Source organism: Pholis gunnellus, assembly GCF_910591455.1.
Source record: "Pholis gunnellus genome assembly, chromosome: 20".
NCBI lineage: Eukaryota > Metazoa > Chordata > Actinopteri > Perciformes > Pholidae > Pholis > Pholis gunnellus.
In genome coordinates this window covers 9,706,282-9,728,139 of record NC_136547.1, presented here as the reverse complement: position 1 = coordinate 9,728,139, position 21,858 = coordinate 9,706,282, and the positions used below count along the sequence as shown (strand labels likewise).

The following is a 21,858-nucleotide window of genomic DNA, read 5'->3' as shown; positions in this document are numbered from 1 at the left end:
AATATTTATAAATCCTTCTATTTTTATGCAGTTTTATAAATTATCTATCATCGGGGGGGGTTAGTTCCGCAGGAAGAAAGAGTGATATAATACATGTCTTTGCTATATGAAGAAGTTTATTACAGATCAGTAATGAATAAAATAACATAAATATAAATGATCTGTGCAGCCTCAGTCTGTCCCGGAGAAGCCATTGCTGTAACAGACATCGCACATTGTGTTCTGGCCGTTAATGCACGGGGCGCAGAAAAATCTCTTCACACTTTGCAGGAAACGCATGCGCGGAGAGGACAGCAACCAGTTCGAGTCAAGTCGAGGCAGACGGATGTGATCGAGCCAAAATAATCACCTGTATTCTGGCATTCATGGTGACACAGTGAGTAGACCTTTATATTTCAGTTTTTGTAACCACAACCCCTCGTGTTGGTGCATATCTTTTTCGGGGGAAAATAAGGCGGATAGCCTACATGTCAGGATCCTGTGAAGCTGAAGCATCTTTATGTGGATATTCCAGCAAGCAGAAATAAATAGCATTCATTTACGATTCGTGCATGTTGCGATCTGAACGAAAATAATAATATTGCGTATCAAATACATGTACATATCTGCAGATCTGCAGCTTTTTGCCTCGAAAAAAAAAATCCTGACTGTAAATTTATCAGCTTTTCTGATCAAATAATGTCATTATGTTTCTATAAATGGCTGCACGCTGCTGGCTTTGCGATAGCTTCGAATGGACCATCATGCATGTGTGCGCGTATGTGCCTGTGTGCGTGTATCCTCCCGAGGATGCGACTGATGGATGCGATTGCTGCGCTCCAAGAGTAACGCCTTGTCGCTATCATTAGGCTACTGCTCATCCCTCACACACCGAGAGAGAGAGAGAGGAGGAGAGACTCTAGATGAAGGCGGTTGTTGCTCATCACAATCTGTTGTGTTTTTGTTTTTTTGTTGCATTCAGCATGATCCAACAAACTGGTAGGACATTTCGAGCCATTTGCATTGCGATATCTGCACCTAAACGCACCACGCGAATTGTTTAATGTCGATTATTGAGGTTGCATTGCACCGTTGACCCCACGCGTCATGACGATGTAGCGGTCGTGCATTCCGCAAGACACGTTTCCCTCTATGCTGTTGTTTAATTCAGCAAATGTAAGCACTATAATTAACAGGATGAAGCTCATGTTTCATTGCTTCATCAACCAGGTTTAAGAAATAATCTGGCCTCATGTTCGCTCTTTAATCTCTTGTGATGTGTATGTGCGTAATGCTCCAGCTCAATGCGCTGATAATCTTGCAGTAAAAAAAAAAAGAAAAGAAAAATAACATCTCACTTTGGTCTCCATGCCTTCTCCTCTTCGCAGTTCATGGGCTCAGAGCGGGTGGAGATGCGTAAGAGACAGATGCAGGTTCATCAGGAAGCAGCTGCCAGTGTCCTCCAAGCGCGCCACAGAATGGGAAACACACCCACCAACGCCTCTAACGCCTGCTGCTTCTGCTGGTGCTGCTGCTGTAGCTGCTCCTGGTAATGACACTCCACTGCTCCGCACACAGCAGGGCTGGAGACGGGAGACGTGCGGAGGTCTTCCTCCTCACGTCAAGACCATTGCAGTCGCTTTCTGAGAGCCCTGTTTCACAGCGGTGTGACGTTCAGACGCAGACGGGCATGCACGTCTAGAGCAGCGCTGCAACGATCAGTCGATTGATCAATTAGGCAACACATAGTAATTCGACACTGGCTCAAAAATATTTGCTGCTTTTCTCTTTAGGCTATGCCATGTAAATTAAATATCTTTGAGTTTTGGACAAAAGAAGACATTCAAAATAGTAATGGCCTTTTTTTCATGATTATAGCATTTTTTTGGAAAGACAATCGATTTATTGTTCTGCAGAATAATCTATAATGAAAATAATAATTATTTATAACCCTTAGTTCCCCTAAGTAACAATAAAGACAGTGTTACATCAGTTGAAACTTTTCCTTTTAATGTAGCATGGATTAGAACATTTATAAAATATATATTCTGGCTACCTATAAAACTGTAGCAGACATTTAACCACAAATATGCAGGTTATGAAGTCTTAATATCTGGTAATTCTTCAATATGTCACTAACAACTCTATCTCTTCTATTATACAATGCATAATAGTGTCAGCTGAGCTACGGTGTCATATAATACAATCATACAAAATAAAAATGCATTACAGAAAAAAGCAAATCTTTGGTTTTACGCGTTCATTTCCTGTCAAGCTTTTCATACTTTGTGCATTCAAATGCTTTTTAAAGCACCATACTGTTGTTTTCAACTGTATTCATCCATCTGCTATGCATGCTATTCATACTCTGTGACTGTGGACCATGTTCCCCTCTGCTTTAGATGTAAGTGCATGTTTCTGGGCTTCACTTGCTTCAGCAGTTGTATTTTTGCCACGAACAATAATTGTTATTGCTTTATTTGCATGCGGTCCAACGGACGTCTGCCTGTGTGGTGCATTCAGGTTCCAGCTGAGTGCAAGAAGCTTCCAAATTAATTTTGTTACATTGTTATTTATCGTTATTCAGGTTTGATTTCCTGCAAGCGTAATGTAGCTTTTCAACGCAACATGTTTGTGAATGCAACAGGTTTTTAGTTGCTTCAAGGGTGCAGAACAAAATCAGAGGAATTCTTGGCAGAAATGTGGTTTCAACCCGTCTGTTGTTTTCTTTTGAAAGGCCGATGGTAAATCACAGATTATGTACTTGATACATGCTAAATGTAACGTGATACAGCAGCAAACTGCATCGTTCTATAACATGAAGACGTTTCTCTCAGGCCTCGTTTAACAGCAGCAGCTCAATAGTGGATACAACTTCCTTTTTTGCCTCCGTCCTCCCACCCATTCAACAACACCATCGCCCACACCATCATCACAGAAAAACAGGAACACAGGGGTCCTGTGACCCACACTGGATCTCATTGGACGGAGGCCTCAGGGGTTTTAATCTGTTGTGGAATCATCGACCGTTGACTCGTGCTTCGTCTTGAGGACGGCCAACCTGTTGTGTGCAGAACGCGGCCGCGTTAATTCACTCCACCGGGGAGGAGTAACATTCTGTCTCTACATCTGTAGCAATTCCATCTGACTGTTGCACAGCTACAACAGCCGCATTCCCAGATGGGATGGCTCATAGTGGACTCTCACCTGAACCAATTAAGCCTACAGCCAGCTGCTACATCAGGTGTTGCAAACATTTTAATTACGCACGGGTGATCCCCGCGGGATCCTTTACTATTTACGCAAACGTTCCCAGAAGATCATCCTGAATCTACTGTAGGTGGTCATTTCAAATGTGGAACAACCACCATGCAGTGCCTTTAATCTGGTATAACAGGCCAACAGAAACTATATGTAATGTTATGTAACAGAAGGAATACATTGTTGGTCTGGGGCTGTTTTTCATGATTTGGGCTACACTATTCAATTCCAGTTAAGTTGTTCGATATTTTGGGAAATTGGCCCTAAATTGTCCTTCTTTCCACGTTCCTGGTGTCTTCTTCCTGGCAACCTCACCGTGACGACAACTCCAGGAAACGCCCTGACAAGAAATAGTCCGGCGTATGCAGCCCAGTCGCCGGGAAAATGTGTTGGCATTGTACTTGTTTCTGCTAAACGTGGATACGCTGAGTGTGTTGGTTTTTGCATTCGGTCAGAGCAAGTGTTAGAGAGGAGGTGGACGGGTCAAACAAACACAGGACTTTCACCCAGGAGTCTGTCTGTACCCTTGTTACGCTTGTTACGTAACTTGAGGCCGTCCGCTTCGTCTGCTAAGGGTGGTTGTTACGTATTTACGATAGATGTGTTACATTGTCACGTTATAGTTTGAACACAAACCATGATCTTTTTTTTTGTAGTTTTGTTGCTTAAATCCAACCAAACGCTTCACAACGTTAACCACGTGGCATTGTGCGTTTTGCAAGAGTGACGCAAGGCTGATACGAAATGTATTTTTGGTTTAGAAACGTCGACGTTTGAACGTATGCAGTGACGAAACGTTCAATGGCAACATCTTTTTAGTGATTTTGTTGCTTTATGCTAAGCTAAGATAACCGTCTGCTGCTTGTACCATCATATTTAAAAGACTGATTCCTCCACTGTTAATGGGGGTTAATGCTCGTGTGCCCACATACTTTGTACCTTGTAGTGTATTAGTTATTTTAAATGCTCGGCTGCAGCATCAAATCTGGATGACAAGCCTCATTGTGTTTGTTTTTCTCTTCCAGTTTGACTGTTAGGAGTGAGGACGAGGCAATACAGAGGTCCACTTTTGAGCGCAGAACAGAGGGAACCACTAATTGTGAAGAAAGGTAATGGCTGAACACCGTGACCCTTCCCTGTGTCCTTACTGAGAGAATGCAATAACAGGGAACCAATGCATCCACAATTCTTTTACCTTTAAGCCCGAAGCCTACTCTGGATGACGCTCGCTGCTGGACGATGTCGTTTGAAAAGGTGATGAAAAGTGCAGCGGGTCGCGGCTGCTTCAGGCAGTTCCTGCGGACGGAGTTCAGCGAGGAGAACATGATGTTCTGGCTCGCCTGCGAGGAGCTCAAAAAGGAGACCAACAGGACCGTGGTGGAGGAGAAGGTCCGTCAAATATACGAGGACTTCATCTCAATCCTTTCTCCTAAAGAGGTGAGCCGCTGTGTGATGTTATCAGTGATAATAACCACCATGCAACAAATGGTTATTTTCTTGATGAATCACTTTGTGTGGATTTGTGTTGCCGATATGTTAGAAAATGAGAAAAAAGTTCCCCGTATAACTTTCCCAGAACACAAGACGACATCGCTTGTTAATTGTCCAACCATCACTTGACAGCTCGCGGATATCCTACATTTATGGAAATATGCTTATTTGTCATGTTGCAAACTATTCTTTTAACTATTCAATATGACAATTATGACAAACCTTAAAAAGGCAGCAGGCGCAATTTTTGCTTTAAAATTGACTAAAACGCTTCATTTGTTAACAAAAAAGTTGCCAATTAAAGAGGAACTTCACTACTCGGGGTGTCGCGTTATAACAGTATTAACGATAAACAATATTTAGAAATTAAATATAGATAAGTTAATATTTATTATAATATAATAGACTTTCTCTCCACCTCGCTCCATTTATAGTTTGAGAGTAAATCATTTTTCAAAAATAAGACAAAATGCACAAAATCAAATTTCTTCCTATCAACATGGCGACGGCTGAGCATGCGGCTAGGAGCTAACGGTGCTAACATCGCTAACAATGCAAACAACAGAAACAGTGCTGACGGGATCAAATAGCAATAGAAAATTGTCCCATTTTTAAGTATAGGAGCCCTTTAGTTTTCTGTCGATCAACTCATCATTTACGTACATGGTGCATTCACATCTTTTACCTGCTCATCTTCTCCAGGTCAGTTTGGACTCGCGTGTTCGAGAGGTGATAAACCGCAACATGCTGGAGCCGACCTCGCAGACGTTCGACGACGCTCAGCTGCAGATCTACACGCTGATGCAGAGAGACTCCTATCCGCGCTTCATAAACTCGTCTGCGTACACAGATCTGCTGAAGAGCCTGGAGGAGCCTCCCCCCGAGCCATAGACTCTCCACTGCCGCACACTTAGCTTTTCAAAAATGGCGCATGCGTCCCGCCCGAAAGGAGTCTCGTGTTCCTGTTGGGAGTCCTGCTATTTAGAGAAAAGACAGACAGCAAAATGAACACTACATAAAACCGGTCTTTATCCAGCTGTCAACTGCTGTTTATTTACCCATGATTAGCTTACCAAAATACTTGGAGCAGACAAGAACAAACGCTATCCAGCATCAGTCACTTGTTCGAAAGCATATCTATATTTTTATATAATCCCTAGCGCTTGACATTGTACTTTTCTACCTTGTTTAATGAGGGAAAGCATGCATCTGTGAGCACTGCATTTGTATTTAGGTATATTGTGAGCCTTAATGCATATCCAGTTATTGTAGGTTTTATTTAACAGTAACTTAAGAAGGAAAGTGCCTTGGAATAAGATCTTCTACACTAGCACCATGGGTCTGACATGAATGGTGCGACGATGACCTCACATGTTGGTGCTTTCAGCTCTTCTCAAAGATAAAAAGTTTTTACAACTTGTTGAGCCGATACCCGGAAATAGATCTTGTCTGTGTTTCAATACTGTGATATTAGGCATATTATATTCAATTCAAACAAAACGTGGGAAAACTGAATACACGACCGTGACCACTGATATATTTGTGTATTTAAAAATAAATTTGTGTGAAATAGTTATTGGAATTCTCACAAATTAAATAAAGCACAATAGTATGTTGTTTTTGCTGTTGTGTGTTCAACACATGGGTTCTATATATTAAATGCTTCATATGTGCGTTGCATATTAAGCTGCTTTCAAATTTACACTTCTTTTTGCATGTTCTTTGTCTGAAAATGCGTGAAAAATGTCCATCACGTCTCACGGAAGCCCAGTTGGTTGTCTTTAAGTTGTTCTTTTTTTGTCCAACAACAATCCAAAACCCCAAAATATAATATTTACATTAATTCAAAAGGTCCAGTATGTACATGATATAGTGGCATCTAGTGGTGACGTTGCAGATTGCAACCAACTGAAACTTCTTTTGTGTGCCAAGCGTGGAGGAGCCAGTGTTTGGTTTGTCTCTTCCGGGCTACTGTAGAAACATGGCAGCCAGCTCCGTGAAGAGAGCCTCATCCTTAAGTAGGTTTAAACGGCTCCTTCTAAGGCAACGGAAACACAACAACTCTTAGTTTCTAGTTACTAATGAAAACCTACTTCCCCTTAAATCTTACATACTGGACCTTTAAGGAGAAAAAAATATCAGCAAATACTTTCAGAAGCTGGAAGAAACAAATGTTTTAATGCTTTAAATAAATGAGTTAATTTATCGACTAATGACTTGTTTTAGCATTACTACACATAGGCTCCATTAATACAAAAAAAAGGGCATTAATCAACAGGCCATTTATTGTGCGATAGTCGGTATTAAACCATAAAGTATAGCCCTAGTTATTCCAATACATGATTCCTGCAAGAAATGGCTCGTCTCAACGGCAAGCAGCTTTACAATCAAGCAACTACTGTTACTCTAACACTGAGGGGTGTTTGTGTGGCTCCAGGTCAGGAGACAATATTGTTTATCATTATGCTTCTCCGGTGTACATGAAGGCCCAGTCCTGTCCGGCTTTAATAAGTAGCAGCGTGGTTTTATTGTCAAGTAAGTCAGTGGTTCCTCGCGTCCCCAGAGTCCCGCCGGGGTCAAGCCCAAAAGGACCCCGATGGCGCTGTGCGGTTGTGCGGCTGCTCCCGAGTTCATACATCGCTGATGGGAGGAAGCTGCTTCTCTATGAATCGTTTCACATCCACCATTTCCTGCACACGATACAGAATAAAGCAAAATCAGGTATATAACACAGAACGAAACTAGAGCTCCAGAGTCACATGTGACTTTCCCCCCTGACGCTGACCTCTGGACAGGCGCTGTGAGGAAGACCCCGATACGACTTGAAGGTGATGTTGTTTGGATTGATGAGGCTTTTCATCTTCTCCGCCGTCTGGCTGCCAAACACAAACGGCACCAGGGGGTCGGCATCTCCGTGGCATTGGAGGACGTGCATGTCCTTGTTAACACCGTTGGCAGACGCCTGAGAATAGAAGAGATTAGGATTATTCACATGATCTCGTTATGACAGATCAGGATTTAGCTATAGGATATTCCTTTAAAGGAATGGTTCACAATGAAATGAACATTGGGTGCATTTTATGGACATTTATAAGCAATTCAAATTCAATTTCAACCAGCAAAGAAGACGAATTTTAACTTTCAACTTCTGAAGAATTTGCATTTAAGAGACTGAAAATCTACATTTGTGTGTGTACCTGAGGGAAGGAATTGCGTAGAGGAAGCCAGCAGCTCAGAGCGACTACTCCAGCGAGCTTCTGCTGCGTTGTCAAAGCCGTGTAGAGAGACAACGCTCCACCCTGGAAAACACAAACCAACACTTTTAGGAAACAAAATCCTCCCGTCTCTGTCATCAACAGAGACAAAGAGCATAAAAGAATTGGCTTCATGGCGGCAAAGAATGGAGGGATTCCTATTGCATAACACGAACAGACCCTACTGTTATTCTCTGGAACTAATTTAAGCTTCGTCTATTTGCATTCGTAATGAAACGCTCGCGTACAGATGGCTGCAGAGCTGGACCTGCCCAAAGTGATAGTAACAAATCTTCTACTACAAAAGTTCTACTGTTGGTGTTAACCTTCTGACCTTCACAGAAAGGATTAAAGGGTTATGTAGCAGATCTACTTCTTGGTCACGCACAGCGACTTCCTGGAGTCTCTTCTGGTTGTCTGTCAAGAAACAGTCCTATGCAAATGTTGAAATGTCATTTTTACATCTTGGTTTTTGTACAACCGACATGTAACATGTTGAGAAGTGAGCTTTAGAGGTGCAGGTGGGTGGATGTTGTTTCTGTGTTTCTAAGCTAAGCTAACCAGCTACTGGCTGTAGCTTCATATCTAACAGACAAATATGAGAATATGTTCCTCTCATATAACTCTCCACCAAAAAGCAAATTTCATAACATTTTCCCACATCAGTTGTTGATTGAATCTTACACTCAACTTCCGCCAAATCCCGTAATCCTACTCATTAAATTATTCATGCGTTTTACTTCAAACAACTTCAGACACTTGTGGACTTAGATGGAGATAAAACAAAGAGGTGTTCCTCTTTTCTTCGGCTGCATACAACACAACTCCTACTGACTTTTTATTTAATAATTATGTATCAGCATTAAACTGTAATTCCTTCACATTCTGAGTTTCTTCACTCCAAAGTAGCACGTTTTTGACCTCAGACGTATTCTAAGCCTGCCTTGGTAAAAGTCCTGTCTTTGAGAAGTGAGTGCCTTCAGAAGTGCACTTAACGCGCGTGTACCTTTTGGATTTGGTTATTCAAATACATTAAATACATAAGCACTGACTCACCGTAAAAACAGTGTTGTGTAACCAGTCATTTTGCATACAAGCCACACTTACCTGTGAAAATCCACCCAGGAGGATTCTGTGTGAAGGTATTCCATTTTTCACTTCTTGGTCTATCAAGGCTTTAACTGTGAGGAAATAAAATAACACTTACAATCAAATCTGACTCACAAGCTCGTTATGCAACTCACACGGAAACAGCAGCACATCTCTATCACGAGTTAAGATTAGATTAAAAAGGACGTACGGTTCTCCGACGCTCTTTTAATACCAGCCTCATCTTCACTTGCATCTGGGCTCAACCCGTAGATATCGAACCTGTGCGTGAGGGAAAACATGTGAGGCTCATTGTATTTGTGATGGCCGCAGTCTCTTCAACCGGGTTCAAATACTGCGATACTCACCAAGAAGGCATGGACATTCTCATGTTCAAAGAAACAGGCATGGTGGGACTGTAGTCAATGAAGAAACGTTAAATCAAAATGTGGCTTAACTGCACAAAACATACAGATGTTGCAGCGACTGACAAGTTTAGAGATTTCACACCGTTAATGTCCAGTACAGCGGAAGATATGCTATATGTGTGGGAATTAGGTGCTTTCAGACTTTTTCCCAGACACTCTGGGTAATGTTATAGCTGCTGTGAATACTTACGCGTGTGGACAGATGTATTTCACATGTGGCAACCTGATGCCTGCGAAACCTTCTGCCCAGCCATGCCTGTCATATTGGACAAAAATCAAAACAATTCAAATAAAAGTAGACTGTCTACATGAGAGACAGGTGATAATTATGTTGCACCATAGGAGAGAAATAAGTTGTAACTTACCCAGTATCACCAAGGCCATGCAGAAATATCACCTGTATAGAACACACAGGTGAGTTATAGACTTCTGCATGTCCGCTGCAGTGTTTATTATTTAGCTGGGTAGTTATTGGGTTTACTTTTGTTTTAACTTCAACTAGCTGACCGTTAACTAGTGTCACCTGGTTAACTCACCGCAGCAGTTGCTTTCCGGGCAGCAGGCACAATGGCAGGTAAAGGCACTGACATGTTATTGCCGCACATGCAGCGCTGAGGCAACTGGGTAGGGGACAAGTTAGCTACTGTGAGCTAATAACTGTCAACCCGACTCTGGCTGTCAAATACCAGACGGTTAAAAAGACGAATGTCGACCCAAGATGGTGGTCAACGAACCGCCGCCTCGTATTTACCTCTGGCAGTCGTGAATTTCTTTGTAGAAGTTGGATTTTATTGTAAAATAATACACCGCCGGGATTACACTATTCTGCACCTGAATTGACACGGTTTTTTCGTTTAGTCCCGCCCCTTTATCTTACGTGATTGGCTGTCCCCGGAGGTTTTCCACAGCTGCAAAGCACTGATTGGTTCGTTCAAATGTCAATAACCGCTTCTTGAATAGCGGCTCAACGCAAAGTACATTTCGACACCTCTGAAATAGAGACAATAAGATTATGCAACAAGACAAGTATTACATTACAAAATAGATATTAGATGTGTAGTTTCAACATGTAGCATATTGTCTCGTGACCTTTGACACAGATTTTAAATGTTTAAATGATTTTTGTATTTGTTCTATTTACCAATTAAACGTTAAAACGGTTATTACATTTACTTAGCTGACCTTAACGATACTAATATTGAATGGCAATCACCGATAATGCGTCACAGCTCAACGGCTTATAGTACATTTTGATGGTCGTGCTTTTATTTTGAAACCCGAGCTAAGAAGAAGTACTTCCGCTCACCTCGGTCACGTGACCTGCATGTCCTTGGTTTTGCCGTCTTTGACATGTGAGCAACAGAAACATGTCTTTCCCCAAAAAACCTGGTGGCAAAGCGTTGAGCGTTTTGCAGAATCTGCCCCGGATAACTTTAGCAAACTTGCGGCCTGAACCGGGAGCTACAAAGCCGGTACGTTTTAATGTGGCATCTCTATTAAAGCTTTTTGCAGCTAGCTGACATAGCTAGTTAGCACGTTATGCTAGCCAGTGGAGACAAATGCTAACATTCTGTCTGTTGTGTTGATGGGATGATACATTTGCTTCAATATCTCTGTGATTGTAGGAGACGCGGCGGGGCAGAGGGCAGCATGGTGGCAACAGGAGCGGCCGAGGACACAAAGGAGAGCGACAGAAAGGCACCCGGCCTCGGCTGGGATTCGAAGGGGGTCAGACTCCGTTTTATCTCGCAATCCCTAAATATGGCTACAATGAAGGACACAGGTAAAAAAAAAAAAAAAGCTTGTCACCCTGTTCTCCACCTTTTAAACTAACCAGTGAGTGTTTTGCAAAAGAAATGCAATCTTTGTTGATATAAATTACACAAACGAATAGATCATATATTACAAGTTGTCATTTAAAATGCAAACTAGCATTCATCTCACAATCATTAACAACTAGATGCATTGCTTAAATTAATCTACTTCTACTCTACTTGTCTTATATTTGGGTATTTGTCACAACATCTGGTGGTATAACTGTTCAAAACACCAAACCCTACACATGTTGATGCACCTAGTTAAAAGAAAGTCATTTTCACCCAAAGACACCTTATTGTTCCTTCCCAAAAGATTATTTTGTTTTCGCTGTTTTTTGGTAAATAATTCAGTCAGCGTAGTTTTAGCACAGATGATTTTTGTATTGTTTTCAAATTTGTTTTTGATAAACTGAGCACCAGATTGTGGTGATCACAAGTCATTTTGAACACTGTTTGTGTGCTCCTCCTCAGTCGACGGCCACAGTACCAGCCTCTGTCATTGAAACGGCTGCAGTACCTGATTGATCTGGGCCGAGTTGACCCGACCCAGCCCATAGACCTGACCCAGCTGGTCAACGCCAGAGGAGTGACGGTCCAGCCTCTGAAGAGGGACTACGGAGTCCAGCTCGTTGAGGAGGTATGCTTAAAGCGTGCTGTTGATTATGGACTTTGTCACGCGTAGCATCAATGAAACGAGAGTTAAAAGATCTCTAGTTGTGTCTTTTGAAGAAAATCTGCAGATGCATCACTTCATGTTCAATTATTAGAAGCTCGAGAAATGGATTTATGTTTGTTCAGCTCAAAAACCTCACTATTTGTACAAACAGACAGCATTTTCTATACATCATCAGCAGAGTTCATTCGTACTGTAAAGATCTAGCTTGAATAATTTCTCTAACACTAAAAGGAAGATACCTAAGGCTGACAGCAAGAACAACTTCATTACAGTCTAGACACTCTGGTTTTGTTTCCATTGCTCACTGAGCCATTTGATGGTCATCTTGTGCCAGTAGGTGGCACCACATAACAACGTTGTCATTCTATCACAGGTCAAGATGTTGGTTTTTGACCTCTTGTTTTGTTTTTTCTCACACCGCTCTGCCAGAAGTTGCTCCTTTCATGTGCTTTCTCTGTTCCAGGGTGCCGACATTTTTGCCGCAAAAATCAACATTGAGGTTCAGAGAGCTTCTGAAGGAGTCATAGCTGCTATTGAGAAGAACGGAGGGGTCATCACTACCAGTTTCTATGATCCTATAAGTCTTGGTAACTAATGACGGATCAGTCTTACACCCTCACTGACGTTATAATGTTCGTCTTGTGTATTTTAGATAATAAATACAATCTCTTTTACGCAGGGATTGTCATCAAGCCCGTCCCGTTCTTCATACGTGGGCAGCCCATCCCAAAGCGAATGTTACCCGGGGAGGACATGGTCACGTATTACACAGATGCTGAAAACCGGGGTTACATGGCAGACCCGAAGGAAATCCAGCAGGCCCGGCTAGCCCTGGCCCAGAAGTATGGATATATTTTGCCAGACATTTCAAAGGATGAACTGTATCACATGCTCTCCATGAGGAAGGATGTTCGACAAATCTTCTTTGGCCTCTCTCCAGGATGGGTCGTTAGCATGCCAGAGAAGAAGATCCTGAAACCAACTGATGAGAAAGTCCTGAAATATTACAGCTCATAGGTGTGAGGAGATGTAAAATATATCTTATTGTACAGTATCTCATGGAAAAAAAACGGATTTTTGGATGATGAATGTCTTGGACATGTTTTCTGTTTATATTACAAACTGTTAAAGAAAGAAGTGTTGTCATTAAACCTTATCTTGAAAACTACTTTCTGACGAGGTATGAGTATTTCTGACGTCTGACGGCCTCGTGTCAAAGCAGAACTGGCCCGTGCGGCATGATGGAAGGAACGTGAACTATAACAGGTGAGGGGGAAATAAGGAAAATAAGATAACTCAAAGAATGAAAACAGGAAACAGATGCCTGGCGATGTGTGTTACTTGTGAAATGGGTTGCCTAGGCCGTAGTAGGGGGGGGGTTTAAATTAGTCATATGCAGCTGTATCCTGGTGTGGACGTTCAAAAGATCTCTCTCCATCCTCTTGGAGTACAATCACAGGCAAACACATACATACAACTTTGGCCCCGTTATGCCTCGGACATAAAAGTGCCATGAAAAAAAAAAATGTTTATGCTTTGAGATCTAAAGGAAATTACTGTGACTTAATCTTGATATTTATCCCCCACTTTCCCCAAATGTACATATTTCAAGTCATTTTTTTGCTGAGATTTAAAAATAACAGCCAGGTTATTGTGAAGCAGAATCTCATTAAGATGTTTGAGATATTGCACTAAACACCCTGCCTGTACCAGAATATGCGCTCGTAGGTTTGGGCTGTGTAATTGTTCTCTTGTGTTGGAACTCTCCATTACGCTAATGTTTATTTTTTGAAGTCAAAATGGCACACTCACTATAAATAACTTGGTATTTTACGCAGATATTGTCTTAAGGGACGCTGCCATCGAGTTTCTGCTGGTTTAAAAACACTTTATCAAAGGAAGCATATGTTTGTGTGTGCGTGTGTGCAAGACCGCAAGCATTGTGTTTCTATACAAAGTCCCCTCTGCCATGTTAGTTACTGGAAGGCAGGTCTCAATTATTATTATAAGAAGACAAATAAAGTGACAAGAAAATATGATGCACCAAACTGTGAGTTAAATATACTTCATTTAATTGTTTTTAATACAATAATAAAAATGAAGCCTTTTAGGTGGGTTTCTCACCGTATCTGTACGTGTCATTATGTGTTACCATAAGACACAAAGGTTACACTTTGATGACTTTGCTTGTGGTTCCCTGAGTGTTTTCCTGAATCTCAAGTATCCAATAAACTACACAAGTAGTGGATACGTACACAGCCGGCCCTGCCAGGAAAACCAGCCCAAATCCTTACAGCATAATACTTTAAATAAATCACGCCACAGGAAAGAAACAGCACAATCATTGTTTATGGCAGAACTACAGCGCTTATCTTCAAAGCAGCAGATCCTTTTGAATTTGTATCAAGTCTCAGACGAGCAAAAAGAGAGAAAAAGAGCGAGCACAAACATCAAGTCTGTGAAATGTGTGGCTGCAGAGGGTTTGCTTGAGAGAATAAAGAAATCCAATCAAGTGCTTTATCCGTCAATTACACAGAAAACAGCCATTCGCTTTGGCTAAAAAGATGTGTTAGTCTGTTTAAGGGCTCTGGCTTCTGCTCCAAATAATCTAATGTCTGAGTCTAACCAGTTCACACTATTTAATTAAACATCCAAGCATTGCTGCTGGAGCTGAGCTGAGCAGACCAGATTGTTTTGGTTATCTGCTGCCGTGAATGAGCCGTTTAAGACAGACACAGATATCACGGTGTCTCACAGGTCTCAGTCTAGTTCCAGTTAATAATGAGGGCTAATTACAGCTAAATGCAGCCGTCGTTTCTTCTGTCTGCAGAGGAGAGACGCATTGGCCTGCGTGGTGTTGCATCAATGTCAGATTTACTCAAATACTGTCGGGGGACTGTGTGTGTCCAGAAACATGGTTGTAAATATATAATATAATGTATAATAAACGGCCTGCAGTGGCGTAAAGCCAGTAACATCCAAAGCTCAGCTGTCTGGACGCTAAAAGAACTGGGAGACTCATTCAATTCCTCAGATAAGACTCTTATCAGTACAATACAGTTCCTAATTTACAAAGAATAGCACTTTTTTTCGGCATGAGTGGAGCTTTGCCTCATTAGCCAGTCTGCATGATAGACAAATGCAATACGATTAGAGACCAGTGAGACTGCAATTGAAGAGCCAGACTGAAGGTTTGATGGAGGTTGTCTTGGTATAGCAACAGTAAGTGCACATTAGTCATTTATCGACTAAATAATAATTCTAATATTTTATTAGGTTTTCAAACTGCAGCTAATGATTATTTTCATTATCAGTTAGTCCGTCGATTGTTTTTTAAGATTAATTATTTAATTGTTTGCTAAAAAAATGCAGAAAATACAAAAACAGTGAATTTGCCATCTCTGTTAAATCTTAGAATATATTAATAGTAAAACGTAATTAAAGGGACTTTGATTCCTTAGAAATGTGTTTTAAGTAACTTTAACACTTTATCTAATTTTCTTATTTCACACTTCTTTTTTATATTTATTGTGGTTTATTTATTTATCTCAGTTCTTCATTGAATAATTATCCTTATAGTCATGTTTGTCGATGGCTTGTTTGAGCTTTTTACATTTAAAAAAAGTAAAAAGTGACATCTTAAAATTGATTGTTTTATCCGAATCACAGTCCAAAACACAAATAAAATGAATTTACAAACATCTAAGACAGAGAAAAAGCAGTAAATCCTCACATTGTGAGACAACAGAAATAATAACTATTGTTCAGCGGTCGATAAACTAATTGTTTGAATCCTTAAATGATGTGAGCTGGATAAAACTAGTGCAAATGTGCAAACATTCAGTACTCAGGTTTGCTCTTTTGGCTTTGCACCCTGCACATTGTGGGTTTGAGTCTGTGTTTGAAGTCTGGCTGAGCCCGGCCTGTTATCTCTGCTCAGAGGTGGGGGCATCATTGTGTTCTGCTAATGAGGCTACATTAAGCCTGTCTACACCAGGGGGGCATGTAATCCTCTCAGCTGGCCTGACGTAGGGCCGTCCGGGCAGGGCGCTGTTTACACGGGGAGTGTGGAGGCTAGCACTCAGGACCCCAGCCCTTAGTCTACTGTTAAATCTGCTCAAACACGTGATTAAGACGTGGAGGTGGGAGCGGGGGGTGGCACCACTGCATAGAATGGTGTGTGAGTCTTGACAGAGTGTATCTTGATGCTGGCCTGCTGTGCCCACACAATACAACACAATGCAATACAGTCCCTCGCCGCGAAGATCACGGTCATTATATCCCCTTTCACACCTACCGGCTATGAAACAATGCAGCGCTTTATGAATGAGCCACTGTAAGGAAAGTCGGTGGGATGGCACTGAGGACAGTGAGGAATACAGTGCTTCATTACCAGAGGTCAAGACACAGGCCTCCTGCTTCACGCTCCTGTGGTTTTCTTCTTTGGATGGATGTCTTCAGGTCAGCGAATCCTCAAATATCCATAAAAAGAGAGGAGTCAAGAGTTCAGCAGCTGTTGTAGCATCTTCACTCACAAAGAAAACTATAGTCCGCACAGAGACAATGTGTTCAGGAAACCATCCTTTTCGTCTACAAATCATATCAGACTATAAATAAGTGCCTTAAATCCAGCTAATATCCAACCCCGAGCGTCATCCAGAGAATCCACGAGGGCCCCACTTTGTAAATCCTGCTAAACTGTCGCGTACTCCTGCAGGTCTTCTGCTCTACCTGTGCCCGCTTGGCCATCACGGATCCAAAGTGAAGACGGAGAGGAGTGTCCCATATATAAGTTCTGTCCAATACAATGGCACATTGTGATCAGAAAGCCACGAGAGAACAATCCCTATTCAGAAAGCATTGTGCCCATTCTGCTTGTTTGGCTCTGAGACAATGCAATGATACCCTACAGTCACCTTATAGATTAGGATTCAACAACAGGGCCTGAATAAAGGGCAGATGACATGTTTTTGTTTTCTTTTAACAGGGTGAATTACAGATGAGTGGGACTGTTTTTGAGTTTTTTTGTGGTTGATTAGGAATCCACGGACATGAAGCGTTTGGAAACCAGAGCACGATGGTTCTTTACAACAAGTTTGATATTTGTATTCATATTTTCACTGATTTTGTTGCCGTAGTACGACACATTCATGTTTTCATCAAAGCTTTGTGGACTATATTTGATTTGTTAATTTTATGACCTTATGAAATGTCCTTTTCCTCACCTCATGCTTTGCAGGGTCAACTTCCTGTTTGATGTTTGCCCCTCCCACCTTCGTGACGTCGCAATGTATGAAGTTTAAAAAGAAATAAAAAGAAAAGGTTTATATTTTCACTCCTCAGTCAACAAAATAAACTCTGTTATTGAATTTGGCCTAAAACCCGATCACCCTTAATTCACTGTAGCCTACAGCCAGATAATGTTATTTAAACGTCCTGGTGGTGAATGAATGCACAAAATAAATTGACGACGTCTTCAAGCTTTAATTTCACACTCAGTCCACAGAGAAGCTCAGTCGAAACTAACGTTATTGTATTCACGCTGAGTCGTTCAAGCTAATTGATTAAATCCATTAGTGCTTTTCACAGCGCGTTGGCGCGTGCGTCCCGTTCGACACCGCGGATGTGGATTCAACCTCTAATTCTGACAAGCTGTGAAGACAACGAGCGCCCCTCTCCCTCCACCAAATACCAACAAACTACACACACGTGGTTTATTCAAATGGCTCATTCTGTTTAAATGTACCTTTAAAAAAATCGTTGTTTTTAGGTTTGCATTGATTTTCTGATTTTTTTATGTTATCTTCCTCTCAAAGCCAGGTGCCACTTTATCAGTTTCGACTGATACAAAAAAAGTCCAGTTGTCAAAGAGCATAGTTGTCTTTATCACTTCTGTTATTGAATGTGCCGATAGCACAGTATTGATCAGGTCTTTTGATTAAGATATCAAGCTCCATTAGGCCTGATGTACTTCTCATGCAGGGTTGAAACTAAGGTAAATTCCCAGAATATAAAAGTTTGCATAAGTTATTGTCATAATTTAACGGTATAGAAGCCTTTAAGGTATAGACTCAGATGTTTTCTGCAAGTTTTCTCCAGCAAAAAAAACAACCCAAACTAGTCCTGTTTTTCCTTGTGTATTAACCTCTCATGCTCTAAACCATAATACACACTGTATTTACAATTTAAAGAGGCTGCATAAGTGACTCGTCTGCCGGGACAAAGCAGGTGCAGGTATTACTGCAGGGACCGTGTATTGCAGATTTAACGTCGCCGCTGTCACCATAATGGAGACTATTGTCTGTGTAATGTTAGTCAGCAGTCTCAAAGACAGATATTCATTGAAACCACACAGAGGAAGCAAGCACCTGTAATAGCATCCTAATATACTAAAGTGGGATCACACGCCTTAGGAGTTTTTCGGAGAGAACATTAATACACAGAATTATCATTATAATTTTTTTTGTGCAATATTCTGTTCAGTGCTTTTTCAGTAACAACGTCTTTTGCCTACTTCATCCTTATGTCTTAAGTATTATACGTGTTTATAGTGCTTGGAAATGAGTTTATTCCGATATTTTTGCACTACATGAAATAAAATAGTCCTATGATATGAATAATTCACAACAAGTGTGTGTATTTAAGAGTGATTAACAGCGTTTATTTACAATATGCATACGGTAATTTAAAGTTTTGTCATGCTGTATTATTTTTAAATATCATATACACTGTGGAAAAACTGACAAAATAATCGCTGCAGGTATATAAATGAAAGGCTGAAAGGGGAAAAGCTGCAGCCATCCTGTTGCAGTTTCTGTGAGTCTGAATCTGAAGTTTTGACTGATTTCAATACACTCTGTCTCGCTTCTCTGGTGAAGTCACTCGGTCTATTTTAGTATATGTTTTTTTATTTAAATTAATAAATGTCAGAGAGTAAATCCAGCTATTTGGGTTTTTTGATGTCCTAAATGTGAGCTCATCACGCTCCTTTGTACACACCTCCGTTTTTGTGTCGAGCAAATATTTGTCAGCTGTAATCCTGTAATAAACACTCCTTGATCATGTTTGTTTCAGTCCTGTGAAATGTACTTTGATAGAGACAGTGGATGGCCGATAAGAGCTGAGAGCCACAATGTAATTAGTAACCAGCCCGTCCTCCTGGACACTTTGATGTTCACATCAATACCCTGCTGCCTCTCAGGACCGATTGATTAGATTCATCTATCTCCGATAGGCAAAGGTGTCATTTGATTTTCTCTAATATGGTTTTAATAAGTGAATCAAGGAACATTTCTATTTTTCTCGAATTAAAACGCAAGACCCTCATGTCAGCGACTTTTAATATGTATGCACAGATATAGGAGCAGTCAAACATATTGATTATTGGTGATTAAAGAAGGATAAAACAAACCCAAAGGCAGTCTTTCAGAGGCATAAACAGCATTATTTTTAACTTAAAAAAACTCAGTCCTACTTTCTTCAGTTTACTTTATGACGTGCTTTATTTTCCACGTGTCTCATAAAGAGGGAAAACAATGTGATCGGGATCAACACTTTATCTTTGATGGATAACTGATTGCTTTGTGGCTCTTTTAGATTAATCCAAGCGTTAAACGTTGATCTTTTGTTATATGAAAGCCACATTGAGTTTTATTACAGACTAACGTCTCTTTTTCTTCTTAAGTTTCGTGGGATGGTTGATTGGGGCGTCAGATAGGCCTATCACCGACCCGAGAAAACACCTGGAATTCACACCTTAGATCCACTCCTCCATGCCTCCCATTGGTGGAGCTCCCACATATATCCGTCACGGTGCACCACCAGGAGGATGACAGCGGCCCGTAGCAGAGCCACAACATCATCACCATCTGTAAACATGCATTTCGGCCACGACCCCGCTGCTTTCCAGCTTTGCGCAAACAGCGCCATGTTTGAGGGCGAAGACTCGGTCTCCGTGGACGGGGAGCAGATGACCGAGGGGCGCTCCCCGAGTTCAGTGCCCTCCAGCCCGCTGTCCGTGAACTCGGACTCCAGCTGCGCCAGCCCCGAGGCCAAGTCTGCGTCGACGCAGCAGAGAGTCAGGAGGCCCCTGAACGCCTTCATCATCTGGACCAAAGAGGAGCGCAGGCGGCTGGCGCAGCTTAACCCAGACCTGGAGAACACAGATCTGAGCAAAATACTTGGTAAGAAATTGATTAACAGCTTGAAAATGGGATTGATAAGTCCAGTGGTTGCTAAAGTTAAAGTGACCCTATGGAATCTTAAAGTGTTCCTTCATAAAAATATTAGAAATGTTTAATGTTTGTAGTTCTTATATGGGAAAAACCACGAAAATATTGCTTTAAATGGGTGTTATAAGAGCTCAGTAGCATACAATGTTGATTCACATTTCACATTTGAGTCAGTTTTGATAAACCAATATGCAGATTATTAACCCTATGTGCTTCTGCAGGAAAAACTTGGAAGGCCATGTCCCTGGTTGAGAAGCGTCCATACATGCAGGAAGCAGAGCGTCTGAGAGTCCAGCACACCGTCGACTACCCCGACTACAAGTACCGGCCCCGCAGGAGGAGGCAGCTGAAGAAGAGCTCCAAACAACACCAGGCTGCAGAGGTTCCTCACCCTTCGCTCTGCAGCTCCAGCTTCCCCGTGCCTTATAACCTCACCTACCTGCTCCAGAACCAGCAGCAATCCTACCCAAGCAGCACTGCTTTCACAAACTCCCCGGCTAACTTCACCCCTTTGCGCAGCAGCTACCCACACACTCCAGCAGCAGCAGTGGGCGTCTCATCAAATAAGCCTGTGGTGTATCCAAACCCTCCTGCGTACCCTGCAGAGCACCAGGTGTATTATGGCAGTCAGCGCGTACACATGCAGCACGGCTTCTCCAACGCTGCAGGTCCCCATGTGGATCAGGGGGAGTCCAGCAGGGTTTACGGGGGCCTGCTGGGTCCTACCGGGCCCTCCTTTGAGTTTTACCTGGAACAGGTTCAGCTGGACATGCTGTACGATCTGGACCGCAGCGAGTTCGAACAGTACCTGGGCCCGAGCCCTCACAGGCCCGAGTCAGTGGACCCCAGCAGCTACCAGAGCAGCCACAGAGAGGGACGCTCTGTCTCATGAAAGTACTAAACATGGTGTATTTATTTACAATATCTCAGTGTGTCATTTGATAATGACTGCTGGAGGTGTTTATTGTGTTTGTTTTTGACAAGTTAAATGAGTACTGTGCTGTCTTCCAATATAATTATAATGAATAAATAAATAAATAAATAACCAATTCAACTTACAATGTTCATGTTTTTATTAATATTTCTAAATACAAGAAAAACGTAGATCAACTGACACAAACACTTAGAAATATAACTATTATTTTTCATTATGGTGTTAAAAGGCCACTGCATTGATTGTTTATTTCACTCTTCATAAAGTTGAGACAAAGTATAATGACTTTTGGTTCCTTAAATGGGTCAATGCTACAAAAACACTGGATAATACACTTCCCATAATGCATCTTTTTGTTTTTGTTAGACCCTCCATGCATATGTCAACTTTCTGATAAGTAAAAGTTTGTACTCTGAGATAACTCATCGTGACAACATCATTTATCTTGCCATTTATTTATTTTCTTCTGTGTACTTTATGGTTGTCAGGTAGATAGTTCAAACAAACACAGGACTTTGGTCCAGGAGGCCGCCGTTTGTGGCCCATGAAAACAAAAAATAAACTGACATTTCTATCACGTCAGTCGTTAGTCATGTGACTGGTTTGTCACTCCTTCAAGCATGCCCTAAACCTACTTAAGTGGTTTTGTTGCCTAAACCTTACTTCCTGTGAAAACAGAAGTTTATTTTGAAAAGACA

The 21,858-nt window shown here is 41.6% G+C and overlaps 4 protein-coding genes across 4 annotated transcripts; 3 read left to right on the top strand and 1 right to left on the bottom strand.

Moving 5' to 3' along the window:
- Nucleotides 1-324: 324 nt before the first annotated feature.
- On the top strand, nt 325-5,622 carry LOC306712567 (regulator of G-protein signaling 20-like; the record flags this gene model as incomplete). The annotated part of the gene is made up of 5 exons (XM_079181900.1): nt 325-368; nt 1,368-1,528; nt 4,266-4,349; nt 4,443-4,677; nt 5,434-5,622. Exons 1-5 carry the CDS (start codon nt 366-368, stop codon nt 5,620-5,622), a joined length of 672 nt encoding a protein of 223 aa, XP_079038026.1. The 5' UTR covers nt 325-365.
- A 1,340-nt stretch (nt 5,623-6,962) lies between these two features.
- lypla1 (lysophospholipase 1) lies at nt 6,963-10,337 on the bottom strand. The gene is made up of 9 exons (XM_079181425.1): nt 10,039-10,337; nt 9,868-9,899; nt 9,693-9,758; nt 9,443-9,490; nt 9,286-9,356; nt 9,093-9,166; nt 7,929-8,030; nt 7,517-7,693; nt 6,963-7,421 (listed from the first exon to the last, which is right to left on the bottom strand). Exons 1-9 carry the CDS (start codon nt 10,105-10,107, stop codon nt 7,362-7,364), a joined length of 699 nt encoding a protein of 232 aa, XP_079037551.1. The 5' UTR covers nt 10,108-10,337; the 3' UTR covers nt 6,963-7,361.
- A 476-nt stretch (nt 10,338-10,813) lies between these two features.
- Nucleotides 10,814-13,163, top strand: mrpl15 (mitochondrial ribosomal protein L15). The gene is made up of 5 exons (XM_079181050.1): nt 10,814-10,974; nt 11,128-11,285; nt 11,791-11,956; nt 12,459-12,582; nt 12,675-13,163. Exons 1-5 carry the CDS (start codon nt 10,870-10,872, stop codon nt 13,010-13,012), a joined length of 891 nt encoding a protein of 296 aa, XP_079037176.1. The 5' UTR covers nt 10,814-10,869; the 3' UTR covers nt 13,013-13,163.
- Nucleotides 13,164-19,871: 6,708 nt separating this feature from the next.
- On the top strand, nt 19,872-21,118 carry sox32 (SRY-box transcription factor 32; the record flags this gene model as incomplete). The annotated part of the gene is made up of 2 exons (XM_079181683.1): nt 19,872-20,178; nt 20,448-21,118. 2 exons carry the CDS (start codon nt 19,872-19,874, stop codon nt 21,116-21,118), a joined length of 978 nt encoding a protein of 325 aa, XP_079037809.1.
- Between the last annotated feature and the right edge of the window lie 740 nt (nt 21,119-21,858).

Excerpts from the sequence above, each read along its gene's own strand:
- mrpl15 (XM_079181050.1), top strand. The coding sequence starts at position 10,870 with ATGTCTTTCCCCAAAAAACCTGGTGGCAAAGCGTTGAGCGTTTTGCAG. Across the intron at positions 11,957-12,458 it reads GAGTCCAGCTCGTTGAGGAG|GGTGCCGACATTTTTGCCGC; the intron begins GTATGCTTAAAG and ends TCTCTGTTCCAG. Across the intron at positions 12,583-12,674 it reads CTATGATCCTATAAGTCTTG|GGATTGTCATCAAGCCCGTC; the intron begins GTAACTAATGAC and ends TCTTTTACGCAG.
- lypla1 (XM_079181425.1), bottom strand. The coding sequence starts at position 10,107 with ATGTGCGGCAATAACATGTCAGTGCCTTTACCTGCCATTGTGCCTGCT. Across the intron at positions 9,900-10,038 it reads CCCGGAAAGCAACTGCTGCG|GTGATATTTCTGCATGGCCT; the intron begins GTGAGTTAACCA and ends TGTTCTATACAG. Across the intron at positions 7,694-7,928 it reads TACGCAATTCCTTCCCTCAG|GCGTCTGCCAACGGTGTTAA; the intron begins GTACACACACAA and ends TTCTATTCTCAG.